This window comes from Prinia subflava, chromosome 17, assembly GCF_021018805.1.
Source record: "Prinia subflava isolate CZ2003 ecotype Zambia chromosome 17, Cam_Psub_1.2, whole genome shotgun sequence".
NCBI classification, from domain to species: Eukaryota; Metazoa; Chordata; class Aves; order Passeriformes; family Cisticolidae; genus Prinia; species Prinia subflava.
Genome location: NC_086263.1, coordinates 7498645 through 7522333, shown reverse-complemented (window position 1 = coordinate 7522333; position 23689 = coordinate 7498645). Strand labels below are relative to the sequence as shown.

The following is a 23689-nucleotide window of genomic DNA, read 5'->3' as shown; positions in this document are numbered from 1 at the left end:
CTAGACTACTCTGTGGACTAAAATTAGGAGTATATTTCTGTCATCTTGCCTTCCAAGCATTAATGTTGCTTTCCTAGTATTAGGCCACAATTTTATTCCTGGAAAACTGCAACAGAAGCAACAACCACATAAGCAGCTGCAACAACAATCGACTTTATTTGCAGCTAACATTCCACTTCATGTTCCTGCATGAATGACGAAGTGAAGTATTTCATTGCATGAAATCTACGAATGATCAGTCGCAGCATCTTTAGGAAGCTGACACAAAGATTGGGGCGAATTGGGATTACGAGATCTCTGTGGTTTTGGCCACACAGGGCCAACACCTCTCAAATAAGCGTTAAAAAATTAGAAAATTTCTTATTATCATAATTTTGGGGGTTTTTTGTTTTTATTTAACGACCCTTTCCGAGCTTTCACGCTGCACAGCCCATGCGGCAGCAGAGGACACTTTATCTCCAGTTTCTCACCCTTCCTTTCCCGGTGTCGCGTTCCTGCCCCCCAGGCTGCCCCAGCCCGGGCGGCTCCGGGCGGCTCCGGGGCCGGGCCGCGCTGAGGGCGCGGGGCCGCGCCGAGGAGCCCCGGGCCGGGAAGCGCTGCGCGGCGCTCCCGGGGCCGCGTTTACCTTCCGGGGCGCCGGGCGGGTTCCGGGGCGGGCGGTGGCTGCCGGCCCGGCCGTGGCTGTGCGGGAGAGCGGCGGCTCCGGCGGACGGAGCCCCGCGGGCACCATGAGCGGTGAGTGCGGCCGGGCCGGGCCGGGCCCCTCCGCCCCGAGCCCGCCGGGCGCTGTGGGGCTGGCGCGGGCAGAGCGTGCCCGGGGGCCCGGGCGGGAGCGGCGCTGCCCTCGTTCCCCCCGGTGCTCCCTGGTGCCGTGCTGAGGCACGGGACACTTGGGTCGCTTAGCACCACACCCCGTTCCTCATTGCGGCTCCCCGAGTCCCCCTGAAGTGGTGTTTTACCCCCTTTTAAATCCTAAATCCTGCCCTTGAGCGTGGCACTGGCTCACAGCACAAGTGATGCTGGGCTCGGGCATCTGTGTTGCCTCAGCTGTGCAAAATCATAGGAAATACTCCTGAGGAAAAAAATGAACAAGAGAAAATAGAAGTTTAAAAAATTAAAAATATGAACCCAGGAGCATGCAGTCGGTGGGAGAGGTGAGAACCAGCTCTTGTGGAAAAGAGTCCCTGTTGTGTGTCCCTGAGGGCCGGTGGGGATGTGCCTGTTTGGATGTGATTTCTGTGGTAGAGGGAAGTGGTGCGGGGGGTGTGCTAAATTTTGAGGGTAAATGTGCGCTAAATCTTGAGCTTTTGAAGGTGTTTGTCAAGGAAATACTTGAAACTTTGCATGAGAATTGTGACCCATAAGCTACAGGACTGGAGGAAGCATATTTCACTTGAATGGGTCAGCATGGAGAGTTATTTGTTAGGATAGAGATGAAAATTGTAATAGACTTTTCTTCTAGATGTAAAGCATAAGTGGTATTTATTTAATATGTATTAAAACACATTGGCAAGGATTTGTTTGGGGCTTTTTGAGAAGGGAGGTGCTTTAGTAAACATTTTGATGGGTCTCTGTGTACATCTTCAGCAGTGGAAGTTGCAGACAACACTCTGCACCTGAGAATTGGATCACGTATTGATCTCCCACCCTGATCTAATACATGGTGGTCTTTGTAACCAAAGGCAGGAAGAAAAAGAAACTGAGGAGTTAATTGGAGTAACGAAATGCTGCATCCCTTATGGGGAGCAGTAATTTCTGAAAGTGAACTGAAAAATAAAATCACTTCACTGGTATTTTTCTCTGTTTTGTTCTCACCTTTATGGTAGGAAGAAAATAAAAGATTTTTGTGGAAGAGATGAGGCAAAAAAGAGATTATTGTGGGGAAACCTGTTGTGAAAAATGCAAGTAACAGTGAAATCTTTCAAAGCATGGGAAAAAAGTTTCTCAAATGTTTCAGATCTTGACACAGAATAGACTAAATCCTAAATACAAAATTCATAAGAGTCGTAATTTTCATATGGAAAACCTCAGCCCTCCGATGATAATTTCAAGCTGGGAATACCCTTGTGCAAATTTATGCAAATGAGAGCCTAAATCTTCCTAGGAGACTAATCTTTGAGAGCTCTATTTGGATTCTGTGACTCAAAAGACAAGGTAACACCTCATGTGGCATAAAGCTTCATCATATAGTTATTATTATTACCTTTAATCTTGGGTTTTTTTAGCACAATGAAGAGATACATGTTTATGAGAAAAGAAACATTTAATTACTTAAAATCGAGTAATGCCTAAGGTGACATTAACAGTAGTGGTTCAGTTGCATGGTAACCACCCATGTAAAGCCCCTGCCAAGAATTATAAGGTATTTCCAGCAATTTCGATTAGACAGCAAGATAGAAAAAAAAACCCTAATGTTGAACTTTGACAGACTTTACTGTTACACAATGCTGTACAGTATTTAGAATAATATAAGTCAAACTGATCAGAACAGAGAAATACCTATCATTATCATGCTTGTTTCAGATGAAGGAGATGGCTCATGTTAACTTCTCATCAATTTTAACCATATCCTTCTATTGCCTGTTACAGCACTGGCTGTACTTCTATAACCAATTTTAGCCCTTTTAACTAACAGAGCTGTTCCTAAAATACAGATGGAAGAACTTATTTTCTTAATGGCTATAGTTATGTTTAATGTTTATTTTCTTTAGCTACAGTGTATTTCTAGTGGATGTGAAGGTAACTTCTTGTTGATGTAAGCATCACCTTAATATTAGTAATGCTGCTTACTAATTACATATTCATATTTTTTTGTACAGTGCTGAGTAGGCTAAACTTTAAAGGCAAATAATACAAGGATACAAGATTTAACTGCTTGTCAAGGATTGAAGGTGCTGTCATGTGTTTAATGATGATTTCAAGAAACTCAAAAATGCAACTCATGGTGGGGGGATGAGGCAGTAGAATCATAATAATGTAGTAAAAGGTAGCATTTAAATTAGGTCTGTGTTTGTTTTGTCTTAAACTTGTGCCATCAGAACCTGTATTAGAGCAAGCAAAAGGGATTGCAGTCTGAAAATTTGCATTCAGGACATAAATGCAAGTTATATAAGAGCAATAGCAGATTTATTTATTTTACTTATATGCTGCCTGTGGTGCTGAAGAAGGCTTTACTTAGAAGAACTGGATGAAAATCCTGCTTTCCTTTACTTGCATGCCCGTTTGCTGCTGCTGTAGGTGTGGATGTTTGTGTCAGAGTGTGGAGAGAAGTTTGTTTTAAAAATTGGAAATCATGACCTTGAACAACAGAAAATGAAAAGGGTCACAGAGGCAGGTGCAGTGCCTGAGCCTATTTTAAACCCTTTTTGACTGAGTAGATGTTGGTGGGAGGAATCTCTTTAAGTTTTCTTAGGTGTTGCAACCTTATACTTGTGTTTTCACAATTATTTTTAGAGTCATGTATGAACTTCCTTTTTATGACAATAGTCTAAATGCAGCCTTTTTCTGAGTAATGCTGTTTTTTATGCATTCTTTGTTTTGTATTTGTATGTGTGTTGCTGCAGTTTTTAATCAGGAGAAGGGTGTTTTAGTCAGTTTGTAATATACTGTTAGTCTTTAAATCAGCTGGAGTTGATCACACTTAATTGGTGCTCTTGTCTGAAAATATGCCTTTTTTTTCCTAAGGACTTAGTTTAGAAAATGAAAATGTGAAAGAATTAACTCTTCAAGAGAGTTAGTAGAGATTTATTTTTACCTTCTACCTACTTGAAACAAAACCATCACCAAATACTACCATATTTTCTAGGCTTATTACGAAGAAAAATATGCACTCAGCATGAAAAGAGACACAATTTAATCTTTCATTTAAAAAAAAATAGACTTTGTGAATATTCTTTTTCTTCTACCTGTAGAATTTCTGTTAAGCAACAGCAGTAGAAGAATTTAAGATGTGCATTGAAGAGAAACCTCAGCTAAGCCCTCAGCAGACACATTGCATAGCCCTGTTAATGGTGAGGAGGATCTGAACTGCTTCAGGAATTATTGGTTGTAATCTCCTGCAGTTACGATTGTTAGTAGGGCAAATTTACAAGTAAAATACAGAGAAAATACACATTGCACTCAGTCTGTGTAAAGTTAAGGTTGTTTGGTATCTAAACCATGCTTTAGTGGTTTAGAACTTTCATCAGTATAGTGAACTTCAGTAGGTGTTCTGTATTTATGCATTTTTTTATATTGATTACAGTCTGGAATCTAGTTGCAAACCTTTTCTGTTACCGAATAGCTACAAGGAGTCTAAAGAGATGTGAATTTAAAAACTAACACGCATTGCATTTGGATGACAAACTTGGCCCACCAGTATTTTCATTTGATAGATGTTTTTCTGGTCATGAAATTATTAATTGCAGGCATTTGTTCTGATGTTGTCTCAAGCTATTAATACAAAGAGAGATACTGTGTTATGCCTCTTCTTGCAGGTGTGTAGGTAATGTAAGACTGTAAGAAATAATAGAGAAAATCTGCAGAGTTGTGTATATTCACTGTTACTGAACACGAGGGGTTGCTCTAAAAGTTGGGATTGTTTTCCTTATTTTATGGTGATGTGATTTATTATAAAACAAATGGATACATAGGCACATATACATCTCCATTTTGGCAATGTGCGAGTGGTAAGAATATTGAATATTGTTTAATAAATTGCAGTCTCTGAACAAGCATGATGTGGAATGGTAGGGATTATATGAATTTGGCCTTCTCTTCACGCTGGCATAACTGGCATAGTTGTTAGGAAGTTAAAACCCGCTTGGTGTGGGGTTTGTTTCTGAAGTCCTGGACTGGCACGGAACATTGTTTGTGTGCACTGGAGTGCTTGACTAACAGCCCCAGACCTCACACATCACATGTCTGCACAGTTTGAGTCAGAGTTCAAAATGGGAAGCACAACGTCTTGAAAATGCACTGTAATCAGCAAAATCAGCATTGGGAAGCTTAGTTAGCAGCTAGGTTTGCACGTTCTTCCTGTTGTTTTCGTTATTCTGGCATACTTTCTCTGTACACTTACATATTACATGAGTATATATATATTTAAACAAAGGCAGAATAACTTCAACCGGACAAATTTTGTCCTGTCCTGCTGGTTTCAAAGCAAACTGGTTTGAATGGGATTATGAAGATGGGAAATTCTGGGATTTGGACCTCACAGTGTCAGATAGCAAGAGGAAGCACATATCTTTGATGTCATCTCTCTTTACTAGAGGGCTTGGTGTGCGGTGTTTGATTTTCAATGTCGGGAGGAAATTGCTCATGCAGAGTTTGGCTAATTGGCTCTCAGTCCATATGTACATTGGTTGTGTGTTCTTTGAGAGAGAAAGGGGAATAGAATGACTTTAACTCCAGACATGTCACAGAGGTTTCTGATGGAAGTTTTGAAATTAAGATCAGAATAAAGAAATTACAGAGGCAATTTAGGTTATCTAAATAATAAATTTCACCATATTCATGGGCATTTATAAAGGATATTCCAACAAGCAAAGTATTATGCTATTGTTGAAATAGCTTGAGAAGTTGAAGGTTGTTTTGCATAGTTCCTTATATAGTAACAAAATAGATTTTATAGGTGTCAATCAGAAGAACTGTACTGGTAGTTAAATTTTAAGGGATTTATTCTAACAGTTGCTGTCTTTTCACCTGACTTAAAACTCTTTCTGTCATAAGATTTGACAGTAAGAAGATACTCCTGGAGTTTCATTCTTGTTTTCCATTCTTTTCTAGTGCTGTGATGCTGTACTACAGTGTAGTTGTGCTAAGAAGCTCAGGGCAAGCTGTGCATCAGCTTGAATAATAATTCTGTATTTGGTACTGGTGAAATATATCTTAAAAATATTACTAAAATAAGAATCTAGATGATATTTGAAACAGTATTGCTGCCTGTTAGAGAAAGGCTACTTGAAACCTCATAGCAGTTGATACTGCATCATTTTACTAAGAGAAAATATATTAGTTAATTTAGTGGAATAATTGGCAGGGGAAGAAAGTTTTCAGGGCCCAAAAGAAAGAAGTTTGTGTTGGCTTAAATGTATTTTAAAAAACAATTTTTTTTAAAATGATGATTTTGTTGGATTTCAGGTTCACAGACCAACGACACTAAAAGACAATTTCTTCTAGAACGGCTGCTGGATGCAGTTAAACAGGTGAGAAGTCCAACACACATTTCTGCTGTGGCTTACTCAGAGTTGTCATTACTACCAGGAACTGTCTTTGCTTTCTCTTTAACAAAAAGAAGGAAAGGAAACAGAAGAAATTGTGGCTTTCATGTAATACAACTGAGTTTTTGTCTGCTAGCAAACAATTGTGCAGTGTTTATTTCAAATTCTTGTTCTGGACAGGTTATATTTGAAATAGGTCTGTTTTAAATATATGTTATACTATAGAATATATATTAGGAATATATGTTCTGGTAATCCTGATATGACTGAACTAAATTGCAGTGTACTGCAAAGTCTAACTTAGTTAACATTTTAGAGTAGCAGCTTCTTTTCTTTGCACTCTTTGGGAGAGCTTGGGAGGCAAAGGAATGCCTCAGAAGTAAGCCAATGAAATGTTTCACAAAGAGTGGTTCTGTAATTGTAGCACTGAGCTGGGTAGGAGCCATTTTTGCTTTTGTAGGTGCACATTTAAAACTCAAAAGTGGTAATTTCCACTCAGTTTTCAATTTACTGGAGGACATGCAGGTGTGTTGCTCTGGCTAGCAAGGGTAGGTTTGAACTGCAAGAGCAGCCCATTAGTGTAACATGATGCTCTAGAGCACTTTTTGGATGCAGGCTGTATTTTGCAGTGCTCTATTTTGTGCTGCTTCCTTTTTTGATATGACTTTGTTTTATATATATAAATAGTTCAGAAAATTTGTTTAGTGTAACAAAAAGTTCTTAAAATTTTTTAAAATCTGTTTATTGCAGTGTCAGATACGATTCGGAGGAAGAAAAGAAATTGCTTCAGATTCTGATAGCAGGTAAAATAGTCTAAGATTAACATGCTTAGATTTTCCATCATAGTGACATAAAACATATGGCACAAAATATTTGACATGCTCAAAAAATTGCATTGCATGAAAGGTAGGTGATCTGAAGCTGAAATAACATGATTAACAGCCCCTCTAGCATGTGAGGGTGATTTCTCAAATTGATTCCCAATTCTTCTGAATGTAACCTGTGCCTCAGCTTTCAATCATTATGATGAGCCTGTGGGTATAAGTAGATTATACTGCTTGCAAATGATGAGATTACTGCATAGAAGGGGTCTTTCACTGCTTATAAGATAATGGTTCACCTTCCATTCCCTATTCAGAGAGCTGGAATAAAGTTGCTGTATAGAAACAAGGTTGATTTTCTCTATGATTTTTTTCATAGTTCCTTTTACATGAATTCATTAAAACTTCTATTGCAGAGTGACCTGTTTGTGTGCTCAGTTTGAGGCTGTGTTCCAGCATGGCCTGAGGAGGAGCCGGGGATTGGCGCTGACAGCAGCAGCAATCAAACAGGCAGCAGGTTTCTCCAGCAAAACTGAAACGGGTAAGTTGCTAAGTGTAACTATCCTGTTTTAATGAGTTCATCTGTTCAGTCAAGTGATATAATTTCTAGTAGAAGTTTTAAGCATTGCACCAAATGCAGATTGTTTGTGGGATACTTTACACTTGGTGTGTTGTAGAAGTAGCAGTGAAAATGACTGTTGCTTCTTGGTCTAGTTTAACTTGCATTCCAGTTTCTCTAGAAATGTTGCTGTTAGGAAATTGGCACTTCCTACTGTTGCATCATATATAGTGGCAAATTTATTTTGGATTCTGGCAGGGATCAAGGTTGTGTAATTGTGCTGTTAAGTTTTTAAAACAATGTTTTCATTCTTGACCTTGTCTTACTCAATTCCTTAAATGCCATATTCTATATAGGTCAGTTATGTTTAACTTCTAAGTATTGATGTAATTTTAGAAAGAAAAATTATGTTGCTTGTATTGGTTGAGTTGGTTTTTGTTACTTTCTCCACATTCAGGGAAAAGATTCCTTTTCTTTTCACCTTGAAGTTTCTCTTTTTTAAAATCAGAAGGAAGATACTGATCAGTGTTTATCAATATTTGGGAAAAGGGCACAGAAAGGGTTTTAGTGGAAAGAGATATTTTTGCCATTTTAATGCAACACTTCTGTTTTCTAAAGTAACATGAATTTGTTATATGCATGTCAGCAAATTCTGGAGCTACCTGTTCCTTTGGACCTGCCTTCCAATATTTCACGTCAGCAGTAACATAGAGTTCTAAAGAAATCTTTTCCTTTCCATAATATGTTTCCAGTTAAACATATGAACCTGTGGGTAAAATACTAGCTCAAATGTGCTTTTAATGTGAATTCTATGTAAAAGTGTCAAATCAAATCCTTTAATTTGCGTGGCTTTTTCAATGAAGTGAAAAGTTCTAAGTGCTTAAATAGCCCAAGTTCTGTAGGAATAAATAACCTGTTTAACTGGTGGTTTGCACGAAGGGGGTAAATGATTCACTTTTGTTCAAAGTTATATTGTTACCTGTTTTTTTAGTAAATTTACATGTAAATGTATTCAGCTATGATCTTAGTGGTTTTCTTGGTGGAGTGGTTGTCCTTCTCACTATTACCAACCATTAAATTGCAGAGCCCGTGTTCTGGTACTATGTGAAGGAGGTGCTGAACAGACACGAGCTGCAGCGCTTCTACTCTCTGCGGGCCATCACCACAGACATCGGCAGAGGCCGCGCGTGGCTGCGCTGTGCTCTCAATGAGCATTCCCTGGAAAGATACGTTCACATGCTGCTTGCAGATAAGAATCGCCTCAGGTACTGTCTGATACCTTTGTAATGCAGGAAGTGTTCTGACAAATGGGGACTGGCTGAAACCCCGGGCAGCCAACCAAAAGGCAGAGCTGTAGTGGTACCCCCTATTAATTGCCGTGCCTGTCAAGTCACTTAACGCCATTCTTTAACATTTTTGTCAGCCATTAAGATAGTGGCTTGTTCCTGTATGTGACTTCTTCCCTAAATCCCTTCCCTAAATCCGTTCCCTGTTCTCTCAGCAGTTTTGCTCACTGCAGCCTGGACACCGTGCTTTAAGGTGCCTCTCTCATTGCACTGAAATCGTGCACAATTGCAGTTGTGTCTGATCAGTTCATCAGTGGTAATTGCCCGTTGCCTTTTGGAGATGCCATAATTGCAAAGCTCCAGCAGTGCAGCAGTGGGGAGCTGCAGATTACTGGGAAGTGGTTTGGTAGCAGTTAGTGAACCTTTTGTTACAGTTACTGCGAATAACTTACTACACGTTGTGAAATCCTAAGGTACTTTGGAAGTGCAAAATGCACTTAAGTTCATAAACTGAGTCCTGCCATTTTCTCGTATGTCTTCAACTGCTTTTCTTTATGAAAATTTGAGGTGTTTTCCATTTTTTATCAGTAACTGTTGAGCTTGCCCAAACCACTTGATCAAGTCCAGTGGATTCAGCAGAAAGGCATTTTATTCATTTGCATTGATTAATGGATCTAGTGGATAAGATTATTGCCCAAACTAAGTTCATTAGTACGTCCTTTTAATTTCTAGTTTGTTCCAGTCATCTGTAGCTTTCTTGCAAAACAGATTTTGAAGAAATCAAATAAAGACAAATAAAATAAAGAAAAAGGTCTGAAAACCATTAAGCAATTAGTGACTTGGATTGCTATGTCACTAATTACTCTCATGCTTGTAGCAATACTTGCACAGTATCAGGATTAGCAGCACACTGCATTTTAATGCTATTTCTGAAAAGATTTATTCCAGAATTTTTAAGACATAAATGTTACCCGAATTCCAATGGGATTTACAGAATCAGTTTACATCCCCAGTTATATGTTTTGGAAACTTTAAAATGAATCTGTCAGAGTTAATATATAGATTGAGGGTTTCTTTCTATCTGTTTTGTTGTTTAATTAACTGAATGCTTATAGTTAAAATACAGCATTGTGGTACTAGAAAGAACTAGGCTTAAAACAGCTAAATTTATGTGTTCACAGTGAAAAATGTGGGGGTTTTATATCCAAATTCATAGTTTACCCTAACTATCTGGGCTAGTTGGTGTGGGTTTGGGTATTGAAACACAATCAATTGAAACACAAGGTCACAGAATCATAGAATATTAGGATTTGGGTTAGAAAGGGCCCTTAAAGATTGTGTACTCCAACCCTCCTGCCATGGGCAGGTTGCTCAAGATAAAGGGAACCTTTTTGTTTCTGTTCACATGTTCTAAGCTTATACAAAACATGTATAGCAATAGGTATGGAGAGATGCTGTGACTGCTAATGCAGTGTGAACCCCCAGGCCCTGAGTTGCTTTTTTCCCCCTAAAAACATGCAGAACTAAAACTAAGGAAAAAAATACTCTTTAGCATGTCTTTATAGAACCATCTGAATAGTTACCAATTTCAGAACTACAGGGAGTTACTGTGACATAAAATTTAATCCTTTGGGGTGCTCCTACTTATTGTTTAGAGTTTTCTTGTCTTTCAGAAGTGAAGTGTATGTTACTATAAGACTGCATGTCCTTTTTTTCCCCCTTTAAATTACAGTGTCTTCTATGAAGACTGGTCTTTTATGATGGATGAAGAACGCTCCAGTATGATCCCCACAATGGCAGCTGGTAAGACTTTCTCTTCAGTATTGCTGTTCTTGGAAAACTAATGCCTTTTGGGAAGTTACATCTGTTTCTGGTTGTGAGGAGTTTCTCTAATACACTCTATTTATGTGGAGAATGTGTGTCAGAGGCACAGCCAGGGTGAACAGTCAAGGTATTATCCAGTTTATGCTATGAATTGATGGATTGCTTAAATCCTGGATCTGGCCTTGCTACAATTCAAAAATCTTCCACATCATTTTTTTAACTCTTCAGCAGTCAAGGCTAACTTAGAACCAGTGCAACCAGAAAGCAAAGTGGGTTATTCCTGACTAGAAAAGAATAATGAAGGAATTTTATATTAAGATGCAAGTTACAGGTAACTACAGGTAAGGAGAGTAAGAGTAAGGAATGATAAATAATTTACTTTTCTAGAGGTCAGCCACAGAAGTGATGTATTATTACCTTTTATACCCCTTTTCTCAGAATCATGGTCACATGCTTCATTCTGCAAGACAAGGTTCGTGGTTATTTTTGCTAATAGAATATAGGAACCAACAAATACTGAAGTTGCAGTGAATTGGGTTTAAATAAAAGGTTATGATTAAATGAGTTCACAATAGTTTTTGATTATTTAATGTGTAGCTGAGCAGCCGTCACGAAGAATTCAGAACTGATTGCATCAGCTTGAATATAATCTAGAAAGGAATGAATGGTACATCAAAGAATAAGAATTCATGCATTGGCAACTGTGGGAAATTTTTGGGAAAAATGTTTTCCATGTCACAGTTTTGTTAATCCTTAGCTTCTATGTTCATAACTTCCATGTGAAGTATATGGTGCATTTCTGGTCTCTTTTTCCCCTTTCTTTTATCTGAAGGTCTGAACTCCATTCTTTTTGCTATCAACATTGATAATAAGGATTTAAATGGGCAGAGCAAATGCACACCCACTGTGTCAGATCTGTTAAAGGAATCCACACAAAATGTCACTTCCTTATTGAAAGAGTCCACTCAGGGTGTCAGCAGCCTCCTCCGCGAGATCACCGCCTCGTCGGCCGTCTCCATCCTCATCAAGCCTGACCAGGACTCTGACCCGCTGCCTGTGCTGTCGAGGAATGTAAATGCTGGTGAGCTCTTCTGGATGTTAGTGCCGTTCACAAACTTGGAAAACATTCAAGTGTGTTTAAATAACTTTTAAATTTACTTCTAATGCACTATTGTAGAGCGCAAGTCTTAAGTGCACAATGTATACAAACCAGTTGAGTGTGTAATTAAAAGCATGAAATTGGAAATATTGGGTGTGAATACTGGATGGTAACTGTGTTTCAGCATTCTTGTATCACTGTGAAAGGAAGGCTAAACTGTTTTATTGGTAGTGCTTTGCTTGTGACCTGAATTTCAATTTCTTGTTCATAAAATTATGCTTTGAAGTTTGTGATGTAATGATTATTCATTTTTAATGTTGTCTTTTGGTGCCTTGCCAGTCAGACATATTTTTGTTCTATATCAGATAGAAATCTTAGCTTGTAATCTGCTTCAACTAGTGACTGTGTTTACAGTCTGAACTCCCATACAAAGCAGATAATTGCCAAAATAAAAATTTACTCATACTCTCTATACCTTTAGAGTTCTTAGTGTTACAACCAGCTTGTGTGATGTTAGTTACTAACAAAGACCCAAAGTCTTAATCTCTTGGAATCTGAAATCAGTCAAAATGTGATTTTTATTACATTTTTTTTTTCCAAAAATTACAAAGTAATATTTTATTATCTTTGTTTCTGGAAGTTAAACTAAAAGTTTGTTTTGCTTTGTAAACGTACAAAACTGCAGGAAGATTTATGTGCTTTTCAATTAAGAAACAAGGTTTGAGTTTAGGCAATAAATTGTTTGGGTTGTGAGAAAAAAGCACAAACCCCACATGAGAATCTGGTAGGAATAGAAGCTGAGATGAAATTTTTTTTCTATTGGCATTGAAAATAGACTTTGTCTTAAACCACAGTTTTTAGAACAAACTTGTGGTAAGGCTTTTATTGTATAGCACTTAAATGAGATTAAAACCGTAGGTGCTACTTGACTTGGGATAACTTTGTTAGTGTGGAATAGCCTTGCAAGATGAAACGAGACAATAACTGAGCAGATGGTGCATGTGACTCCACAACAGGATGTACCTGAGGTGTGCAGCACGTGTATACAGAACATGAAAGGTACACCTTCCAGTGAAATGTCACTTTAAAACAATTGAATTTATTCAAATGCAATTATATGGGGAACGTTAGGGCAAGTCAGGTGTTTCCAGTAGAGTCTGTTCATTGTTGGAATTCTATTTGCAACCAAAAGGGTTTTAACATCCTTTTAAAAGTATGTTAGTGTGTTTTGTGGACATATAACAGCTGGACTTGAATTAAACAAAGCAATTTGGTCGCAGTGTGAAGTGTCTTGGTGAGTAAATTTCTGATACTTCTTCGAGTGCTTCCGCTTTGCGTTTAGCTTCACATGCACATCAGATACAGTGAGAATAGGTAATAGTGTAAAAATAAGTGCTGTCACTGAGTACATCTGGTGTAATCAGAGAGAATTTCACTGTATTTCTAGACCAAGAGCTAATTAGCTGAAAACTGACTGTTCAATTTTTAGAGTTTAGACAAAACTATTTGATTACAGGTTGTGGATTTTGTTCGTGTTGTGAGTTTGTTATTTTCAGTTTTTCCTCTGAAAGTGCTTCATGTTTTCTCTATTGTGCAGACCTGCTCTGCATTATAAACTAGGTGTAGTCCATGGGAGAAAGTGACAGGAAGACTAACTTTTTATTTTAAATTTAATTTAATGGGTTTGTAGGAGGTTTTCTCCAGTTTCAATTGAGTCATGTTGTGAATGCATCTCCAAAATGCGCTCTAAAATCTGAATTATGTAAGGCATATAAAATAAAGCTGGTAATTAGAGATTTAAAACTTATGGAAAGATAATGAATTTTTTTCTTGATTAAGAGTAATTTAGTACATGAATTCTTTTAAGAAAAAGTCAGGTTTCATTTATTATTTCTCTTTTCTAAACTGTGTAAAACTTTGTATTGCTACTAGATTTGAAATATAGAAAAGATCGAAAAAAGAAGAAGAGAGTGACTAACATTATCTCATTTGATGAAGAGGAAGATGAGCAAAACTTGGGGGATGGCACAAAGACTCTGATTACAGGAGAAAGTTCAGAGGAGAGTGTGGACAGATCTTCAGTTCTTGCATTGTCCTCATCTGAAGGCACTCTTGGAAAAAATCTGAATGAGAGTGACAGTAACCATTCGTGGAAGAACAATTCCCTATTCATGAATGGAGAGTATGAATACCAGAAACTGGATGTGAAGAGCATCGATGATGAAGATGCAGATGAAGATGAGCTGTATGGAAAATCATTGGGAAGTAAAGGCACAGAAGGTGGAACTGAAGCTTCTGAAAAGTAAATATTGGTGCAGGAGATAGTGGTAAACTTTCCATGCTTCCCCTCCACCCCTCCCTTTCCTTTATGGGTACTGGCAAATTGATATGTTGAACTGAACTACAGATTCAGATTTTCTCTTATTTTTTTCTCTCCCTATTCCTCCCCCCCACACACCTTTTTTTCCTCTGTATTTTCCTTTTTTTTTTTTTCCTTTTTACTGTTTAAACAATAATGGGCCACTGCAGTGATGATATTTTGCTTCTAAGTTTCACTGAAATCCCAAATTTTGAGATTTCAGGTTTCTTGTTCTCCTTCAAGTTCTCAGTTGTTAAAACTGTGGCATGATATAGCTAGGCTATAATTCTGGCCTACTTGATATTTTCATATGATAATGATTCTATATTGACTTCACATTAAAAATGTGTATTTTAAACAGAATAAACTTGCTACATCAGAGTGCAGGTGGTTCAACAAGGTGGGACAAAACTGAGAGAGAAAGAATCATTTTAGATACTAATATGTTTCTTTATTTCTGACAGAAATTCATGTAGAGAAAAAGGCAAGCACTGCTTGTCTCATCTACTTTGGAATGTCTGGTCCTTAATGAATTAATGTATGGATGACCAAGAAATTGGCAGGCAGATTGAAATAAAGATTTCTCTTGCAGTGTTATCTCTGAAAGAAATATAAGCATTATGAACAGTAATTCTGGCTGTATAAATAGATTGGTTTGTTTGTTTGTTCTAAACAGGCCTCGTGAAATAGTCACATGCAATTCTCAGATATGCAGTTGGAGTCCTCTGCAGGTCCTGAATGATGACTCAGATGTTCTATTTCCTGTCAGTGCTGTTGGCTCTTATTCCCAAACAGGTGGGCATTTGAATTTACAGAATTCCAGCAACCTTTATTCTAACATGGGACAATGGTAAGAAATAACAGGAATATACAGACACAGGAGATACTGCATAACTGGGATGAAAAGTTCAATTCAAATTTATTCCAGTTCTGAATCAGAGTTTTCCATCTGAGTAGTTACTTAGTTAAGGGGGAGTTATCAATATCAAAATAAACCAGAGTTTCGTTGGGATTAAGCTGTGGTCTTGTATTTTATTGAAGTTTAGGATAGTTGTATGAAAAGTATCTATATTCGTTTTCTAGATACCACTAAGCTGCAAGAAGCTCCAAATGTGTTTGGAAAGTTGAATTCGAATTAATCTTGACAGATTGGATAGCAGCTGGAAGCAATTCAAAAGAAGCTATTAACTGTTGAAATACAGGATAAGGAATGATTGACTAGGAAATACTTGCTCAGAAAAGGATGTGGGAGTTGTGGAATGGTTTGGGTTGGAAGGGATCTTCTTGTTATGTGTCCAAGAGTTTAAATGCATTGTTGGTTGAAGGTCTGTGAGAAAGTGTAATTCAGTTGTGTAAGTTCAGTGACAAAAATGTGAATCATAAAATAATGCTGTACTGCCCTCTGCTGTATTTTAAAACATGTACCTCATAAGAAGTGCCAGTGGTTAAAAAAAAAAGAGGACATGTAAAATTTTTTCTCTTGGCTGCCGTATTTTTCAACTTACACGGGAATGGATTTAGAAAACATTGAGTAGTTTGTGGCACTGTGGTCTCTTAAATGTAAAACAAAAGCTGTTGGGGAACATCCACAGGTTGAAATCTGGAATACAAGAATACCTTCCTGTTTATGGGGCTGGTGTGGAGTGGGAACTCACAATTGCTGTCAGTAGATGTCACAAGGCATCAGGAGCATGAGTTGGGGTTTTTGATCAGAAATCAAAAATCAGCAGTGCAAGGCAAGACTTGGTTCTGGAGGCACATGACCAAAGAGGACCTCTGTCTATATTTGTATGCATCTTATCCATAACTGTCCCAGGGGTTTACTCTTACAAAGAAGACACCAACGCCTCTTGTTTTGTGTTGCTTCATCTCAGAACTGTTTTGAATGCAGTACTCAGCCTGCTGGAGATGATCATCAGACCCATTCAGATCCTTCTGGGCACAGGACAGGCGTTTTCAGTCCTTCTCTGTCCCTCCTTGTGGTCTGTCGTGCAGTGAGAGTGGCACAGCCTTGGGCTGGTGAAAGGAGCCAGTTGTGTGAGGAAAGCCCCCAGACCCGCTGTGTGCTGTCCTGGTGTCACCCCTCTGAGCAGAGGGAGCTGATGGAGTGTGCAGGGAGGGCTGCCCTGAGTGCCCCATGCACAGCCTGTGCCAGCCGCTCAGGGACAGGGACACACACGGACCCAGGCACCCTCAGCCACTCTGACAAGTGCCTGAGATTGAAAGCTGCCTTAGGCACTTGTTTGCCTGGCTTTGGGAGCTGTGCTTGTGCTGGATGAGTGATGTCAGGAGGAACATGCATTACCTTATTGTGAGGGCAGTCCAGCCCACTAACTGGCAAACTCATTATTATCCTGATATTTTTGTTAAAGCATGCTGAATGAGCTCTTGTAAAATACAAAGTTTAACCCAATATTTTGCTTTATAGGTCTTAATACCAATAAATAACACACACACAAAGACATATATATATATTTGAAATAGCATAATCTATAGTGTTGTATGTTAATATGTGTTTTCAGTATTAATCTGTTGCAGTGCTCCAGGGATGTGTCAGGGCATATCATATCTCCACACAGCTAGAAATGAGAAAGCCTCCGTCAAAATGCAGTTGCTTGGAACTAAAATGGAGTATGTATTTTAGGAACTGAGCTTTAGTAAACTCTACAGCTTCTAAAATAAATTTTCTCCTCCGTAGAATTTCTGACATAACTCTATTTCCCATTAACCTATTTTCTAGATCTTTTAGATCTAGATCTAGATTTTTTAAATCTGTTCTATTTAGGATTGTCTTATAGTAACTTTGTAGCCCTTGCATCGTGAGATGCAGAACACATCAATAAAATATGATTTTTGTTTGTTTCCACCTGAGCTTCCTTAATGACAGGCTCAGTGATGTGGATGTTTTGCTGCTGACAGTTGTGAGTCTGTGGACAGATGTGCATTATTCATGCTTTTTAAACAGTATCTCATCTCTCTGGTTCCTGGTGGTTGGTACAGGGGTACTTACAGGTACATGAGGAGCCAGAGAAATGCCATGGTGCTCTGTTGGGAATACAGAAGGCACTGGTGTCTTTGCAAGGTTTCATGTGCTGAGGAATAACCGCAAATTCTTCTGCAAGTCACAACCAGATTTGTTGTGAGCATGAGGTGTCATGAGGTGCTTCAGCTTTGGGGACTTGCGCCAAAAAACTTCAGGAAGAAGTCTTCTCATAGTTTTGTAACTCTGTACATATCAAATATACTTTAGGAATTGTGCAATGCAAATTTCTTTATGATGGCTGTGTTCCTAAGGGACTTAACAATCCTGCTGGCATTCATGGTCAATTTGTAGAAACCAACTTTGGAGACAGAACTAAAAGTGTTTAAAAGCTTTAGCAAGTTTAATGTTTCTGTTTAAAAATGTAACTATCTAACTTCTGGATTTATGTTTTTCTTTTATTTTTTGAGTAGTGTAACCCAAAGGAACCTAATGCTTGTGCATTCTACTTTAGATAACCTGGAGAATGGAGAGGGGCAGGAACATGCTGTTCATCCGGTAGAACTGGTTCCAAGGAGATCTGAGCTTCCTTACAGGTATGTGCCAAATATGTTTGTCCAAAAAGAAAAAGCCTTCACCCTGTAGCTGCCAACTTATTGTTACCTAATGCACTTTGTACTGGAGAACCAACCAGTCATCAGGGTACTGCTGAATGTGTTTGGAAAGACAAATGCAAAAAACCTACAGTTGCCTTTTGACATAGTTTCATACACTGAACTTTTCCTAATTATCTTGAAGAAGTTACTTAGTCGTGTCAAATAACAGACTTGTCCTCCTGATTTTCAAAGTAGATTTTATGTTACTTTTTAATGTTATTTTTCTACTCCATTCTCCATGGCCTTTTAATTTGGAATTTTTGTGTGTCTGCTTAAATCAGACTCCCAGGAGATGCATTAAAGGATTGTTCAATATATTTTGATTAAATATGGGTGAATAGGATAACAGTTCTAGTTTCTGGAATGCTTTTTTTTAAGTTTTGAATTCAGGATTTTGTTTTCATATATTGATTATACTGTGCTTTTATGACTAGAGTGGAAGTCAGTCCTCCAGCTCAAGTGAATACTTTAAGCAGTATGTTGCCTTCAGCCACTGTGCCAGAATCCATGACAATTAGTAAGTACTTCCTTGACATATCTTGATTGATGGAAATAACTTTGAAAGTCCTGTAGCTCTTTCTATTTCTGTTTCAATAAAATCCGCTTAAAGAGTCATAGAACACTTAATTTCTGACGTGTTGGTCATGTTAGTAATAACTGCTTGAAAAAGATTATTGGCAGGTTATGCTGCATTGCAGCTGATATATCCTTATATTAAATGCAGCTTCAGTAGTTAAATGAAAAATAATGGTTTGATTAACATCTTTAAAATTCTACAAGTTCTGAAAAAAGTGGGTGTTGGTTCTGATGTAGTCTTGCTTATTATGCCTGTTTTCATCAACAGCTAGCCAGAAACAAACAAACCCCACTCTTTCTGTGGTTTTGATATGAAAATCTGCTCCAGACATAAATGGGCTTTCATATACAAAAACCTGAGTTAAGATTAAGGGGGAGGACAGTCATGGTTCAGTGGTATTAAGAGCAGAGCTATTCAGGATAAAATAGTCTTTGCTGCAGAGACAGATTGATAGAAACACAAGCAGTTTGTTTATCACATATTTGTTCTTTTTTCTTTGCATACACTTGTAGAACAAAGACTTAGTTCTCAAACTGAGTGTCTAAGCTTGTAAACCAGTGTGTGTTTATGTTCCTCACTGTACAGAATGTTCTGTAACTGAACTGGCTTTATTCCTAGAGCTCTTGGGTGTGTGTTTGTTTCTTCTTATAAATTTCAGTATGTACAAGTTTTAAATTATGATATTTGGGAAGTTAGAAGTGATGCAGCCAAGATTCTTTTCTGCAATTAATTCATGCAATCATCAAAACGAATGCAATCTTAAGATACTCTAATCTCATTTTCTAAAGTTATATCCAAATGGTGTATCAACCTGTGTTAAAGGAGATAAAAGAAGCATTTTCACTGGGCAGTGTTTCAGGCTCTGCCACCAGTCTGCTGACTAAAAAAATCTGAAAAATCCTTTCTTGAAAATTACGTCATGAAGTGGCAAACTGTTTGAGACTTCTGGGAGCCATAATTGAAGTGTGGAATGGACTTACTGTTCTTAGATACAGTGGTACTTAGCTCACTAGATATTCTCTGCTAATGTTAGTCCAACAACATCCCTTTGTTCTTATTTATTTCTCAGAGAACTGCAGGGCAGTTTTCTGGTGCACCTGCGCTCTGTTGATTCTGCTGTTTGTAGGGGAGCCAGGTACCAGCAGGGGCCGCAGTTGGTCTCCTTCAGTTGCTCAGTTATTTCCCAGTGTAGGTAAGACAGCTATAAAATAGAAAGAAAATCTGGAGATTTGCAATTCTCAATACTTAGCAATTCGTAAATGAAATGAAAACACAGCATCAACAGAAGCATGCACACTATCATTAGTTTCCCATTTCAGAGAAGGCTTTGGTGAAAGGAAGGGTGGGAAGCATGTCAAACCCATCTATAAAGCCAGTAGAACACCTAGTAAATAATCATAATTATAATTAAAATTCAGCTGACTATACATTTATAGAATAAGTGAATACCTTTATAATAGATGATCCTGGGTGTGTTGAATAAAAATGCTTTTTTCAAGTTTGTTGTTATTGGTTGTACATTTTCTGCAGGAGGAATTCAGTGCTATGACAAAGTTCGACACTGAAGCTCTTTCTCTCTATTGCAATTAGCAGAAGAATTATTAAATGCTGAGGCTTATAGCTTGGTTGCATAGCAACTGATTCTAACACATCAGGCAAGAAAAATGGAATGCAGTAGTGCAGTGAGAAAAGCTGTGAGGTCTCCAGTGACTGGATTTTTGTGTTTCTTACTTCTGAAGACAAAGCCTGAAATGGATTTTTAAAAGATGATATTCTGTTCCTGCTTTTGTTCCAACCTATTAGTATAGTAGTGAACTTTTCTTGCCTCTCTTGATATGCAGGCTAGAAAGGTACGTTACGAGAAGCTATAATTTAAAATTCCTGCCATTTTAAATTATTTTCTTGAATTGTGTCCCATGCATTTGTAAGGTATAGGTTAACTTAGCAGCAGATACATCTCAAAAACTACTAATACCACTCAAGAGAAATCCACAGAGCTTTGTGTTTATGTCAGGCATAATTTGAAAACTGGCCCTGCTTTGCAGATTATTTTGTCATAACCAAGTTTATAAAGAGTTAAGCTGGTCAGAAGTTTTCTATTTATGCATCTACTCTACTATGTAAGTGTCAGGTTTTTAAAAAGTTGTCTTTATCTTCTTGTATTTGAATCACAAACAACACTGTTTCAGGGGTTGCTATTGGAAGACTGTATTTTCAGCATTATTTTTCACCAGAACAATCTGTCTTAACTGCAAAAGTCTCCCCATTTTGTTTTTGCAGTAGAAAAAAAATAAGTTCCAAAATTTTCATTTTAGAAGGATGCTACTTGTGTTGTTTTTTTACAAGGTTCTTTTATTATAGTACTATTTTTAGGAAATAATTGGTAATTTAGTTTTTTCACTATCATTTTCTTCAGTTTTTAGAATTGAGCTTAACCACAAAGGTTAGGAAAGGTTATAACATTGTACATGCTCCATTTTTTTCATATATTCTTGAGAAATCCCCGAGCTTTTCATGGTCACTGAAGAACTTCCCTGAGTAATCAAGTCTCCATGTTACATTTTTATCGTGGTTGTGTAAGTGAATGAGGTGTATGTTTTTGTACTTTCTGTGTGCTCTAAATAGCTGCTGACCTGTTCTGTTACCCAGTGGCTGCAGGTCACTGGCAGGTTCTAAATTCTTGTGTCTTCTTTGAAGGGACAGCTGCAAAGGGAGGGTGTTGGTATTTCATCAGGGAGAGGAAAGCTGCAGTTTACTTTACAGACTTGGTTTTCACCAGGACTCTTCTATACAGTAGAAGGCCAACACAATTTGTTTGCTGCTAAAATTTGTCCTGTGAATAGTGACATGACAGGATAATATTTACAAGACTTTTGAGCACTAAATTAAGCCTTAAAAGGCAGTGTTCATGTAGGCAGCTTAGGGAGCATCAAGCTCTTTATGTCTTTAAAGGTCAGACTTCTGATTTAAGATGGAACTAGTCTGCTGAAGTCTTATTTGTCTCTGAAAATATCTGTGTAAATTTTCACTCATGAAAATAAAAAAAAAATAGAGATTCCTGTAAACTGCTCCCAGCCCACCCTGATATTCTATCTGCAGGATTGCAGAGGAGGCTGCATGACCTTGTGTACTCTGAGGGATGATTTCACTTACAGCTCATTCTTCACAACAGGTGATTGCAAATCATACTTCTCCAATCTTTGGCTAAATAGCAGAAGAGTTGTGAAACTTATGACTTTTCTGGAGGTTGCTGGAAACTGGCAGGTGTTTCTCAAAGCATTATATTTTTAATGCTCTGTGACCTTATGGAAGCTTTCTAGAAGCTAGATTTTGCATGAGGTATGGAATGGAATGGAATTAAAAAATGTTTTAGAGAAAATAGTCACTTCACAAGTAATCAGGCACCACAGTTTAATATCAGCAATAAAAGAATATTGTTAGTGTTTGGAAAAGTGAGGTTTAATATGAAAAAATTGATTAGTACATTACCTGATTTTTATATTATCTTTCTTTTGCTGATAAAGAATGGATTTGAATTATTGGTTTGTGTATGGGATTTCTTTTTTCAAGAAGTTGTTGCAAAACCATCTCTTATTAAAAACTTTACTAGTTATCATCTTATCTCTCTTTATGGAACTCAGGTTATCACTTCACTTCTAGATATATTGGTGTTGAATGCTGATCCTTAGTAACAGTAAAGTGTTGCTTTTCATTAATATTACTTTACAGAACATAAATGTCATCAAGCACAAAACAGCTCTGAAGTAGGAATACTTGGCCATCATCCATTGTTTTATTAAAAAAAGAAAAGAAAAAAATAGAAGGGAGGGGAGAAAGATTGAGGTTGCACAGTCCAGAAGTTAGAAAATGCCAAATTTATGGTTGCTGCTACAAGTCTGACATTTTTTTCAAATTTATTCCCTTTTCTAACCCACACAATGCATGAGACATAAGTCTGCTGGAAAAATTAGGTTATGATCATACACTCATCTTGAGCAAGTGTAACAGACAGACAAAAGCTCTGAACTGGGGATGTTCTGGCAGGCTTGAAAGGAGTCTGCTGCAGTGTATGATCCTGGATTTCCTTTGCATTCAGCTGACTGCTCTGACATGCTGATGAAATTTTTCAGGAAGCGTAAGTGAAAGTAAGAAACTAAAATTTTTGAAAGTTTTAAATATTATACCTGAATTAAATAGGATGGTTTCATTTTAGTTCTGTTCGTTTCCTTGCTTCAAAAGATCATGAAATTAAGGTTTCTGATTTTTCTTCTTGGTAAATTTTTACTCATTTAATTACACTAATAATGCTTTACTCTTTTGTATTTACTATGGATAGAGAGGCTAAAGAAGTGTTGATGATAAACTGTATAGTTCTTGTGTTTGTTTTGAGTAATTTATAGAAAATATGACTCCTTAATACTCACCACTTTAAGAGAGCTCTAGCCATGGAGCAATCTTGCTGCTCAGGTAGGCATGGGCTGGACCAGCCTTCTTGGAATTCTGGTTGCTTAGCCCAGACTGGTGATTTGTGTTGATGCTTTCATCCACACCTCCACTGGTACCTGTAATTGAGCTAAATTAGCAAAAAATACTGAGTATGAAATGTGTTTGCATTTGTGGTCCTAAATTAAGCATTGATTTTTGCCCTAAATGCGATAATGAAATTTGGAGTTTCTGCTTTATTGTGTCTCTATAGTATTGTCAATTCCATGACTCTCAGAAAAATAAGGCAATTGGAAATAAATAAGCAATTTAAATTCTTCTGTTTCAAGAGGGGTTTTTTCTGCCTCTTTTGTGCAAACCATGGTCTTCAGCAGAATCTTGCTTTTGTGCTCTGGTTGTGTGTGGCGGGGGGAGAGGGGAGTGAGAAAAAATGGGATTTCAGGTCTCAACTCATGCAGAAGATTCTGGATGGAAAAAGGAATAGAAGATTAAGTTATTATGCAAGTTAAGGTTACAATTTGAATAGACTGGTAAAATTGAAATAATGAAGACAATTTGTAATAGCTGTATAAATGTTAATGAATCAGTACACATTAAAACACTGGGTACACACACAGGCAATTGCTGCAGAGTGGGCACCCTGTGCAAGTGCAGAGCCGTGTCTGAGCAGCAACAGCTTTAATTTATTCAGAGTTAGAGACATAAGAGCAAGTACTTGTTGATTGTGCACTGTCATATTGTAATGGCACACTTAAAATATTTAAAATACCGTCGGCTTGATGTATCCTTGAGGAGGATTCTGGATTCAACATTATAGTTCTAGATCTTTGTTTTGTTATGGTGTGTCACTGTACAGAAAGGTTACTGTGGATCCTTCTGCAT

General features: G+C 37.7%; 1 protein-coding gene across 2 annotated transcripts in view; it reads left to right on the top strand.

Moving 5' to 3' along the window:
* Window positions 1–127: 127 nt before the first annotated feature.
* SNX29 (sorting nexin 29) overlaps window positions 128–23689 on the top strand; it is a 100582-nt gene continuing 77020 nt past the window's right edge. Inside the window, exons 1-11 of one of the 2 annotated variants that reach the window (XM_063414094.1) lie at window positions 128–735; window positions 6124–6188; window positions 6954–7006; window positions 7441–7565; window positions 8668–8848; window positions 10602–10672; window positions 11526–11774; window positions 13725–14094; window positions 14828–14946; window positions 17646–17727; window positions 18222–18304. In XM_063414094.1, coding sequence (XP_063270164.1) covers window positions 729–735; window positions 6124–6188; window positions 6954–7006; window positions 7441–7565; window positions 8668–8848; window positions 10602–10672; window positions 11526–11774; window positions 13725–14094; window positions 14828–14946; window positions 17646–17727; window positions 18222–18304 — 1405 coding nt within the window. In that variant the 5' untranslated portion in view covers window positions 128–728. The remainder of the gene's footprint in view (window positions 736–6123; window positions 6189–6953; window positions 7007–7440; window positions 7566–8667; window positions 8849–10601; window positions 10673–11525; window positions 11775–13724; window positions 14095–14827; window positions 14947–17645; window positions 17728–18221; window positions 18305–23689) is intronic. The other variant, XM_063414093.1, reaches the window with a different exon arrangement.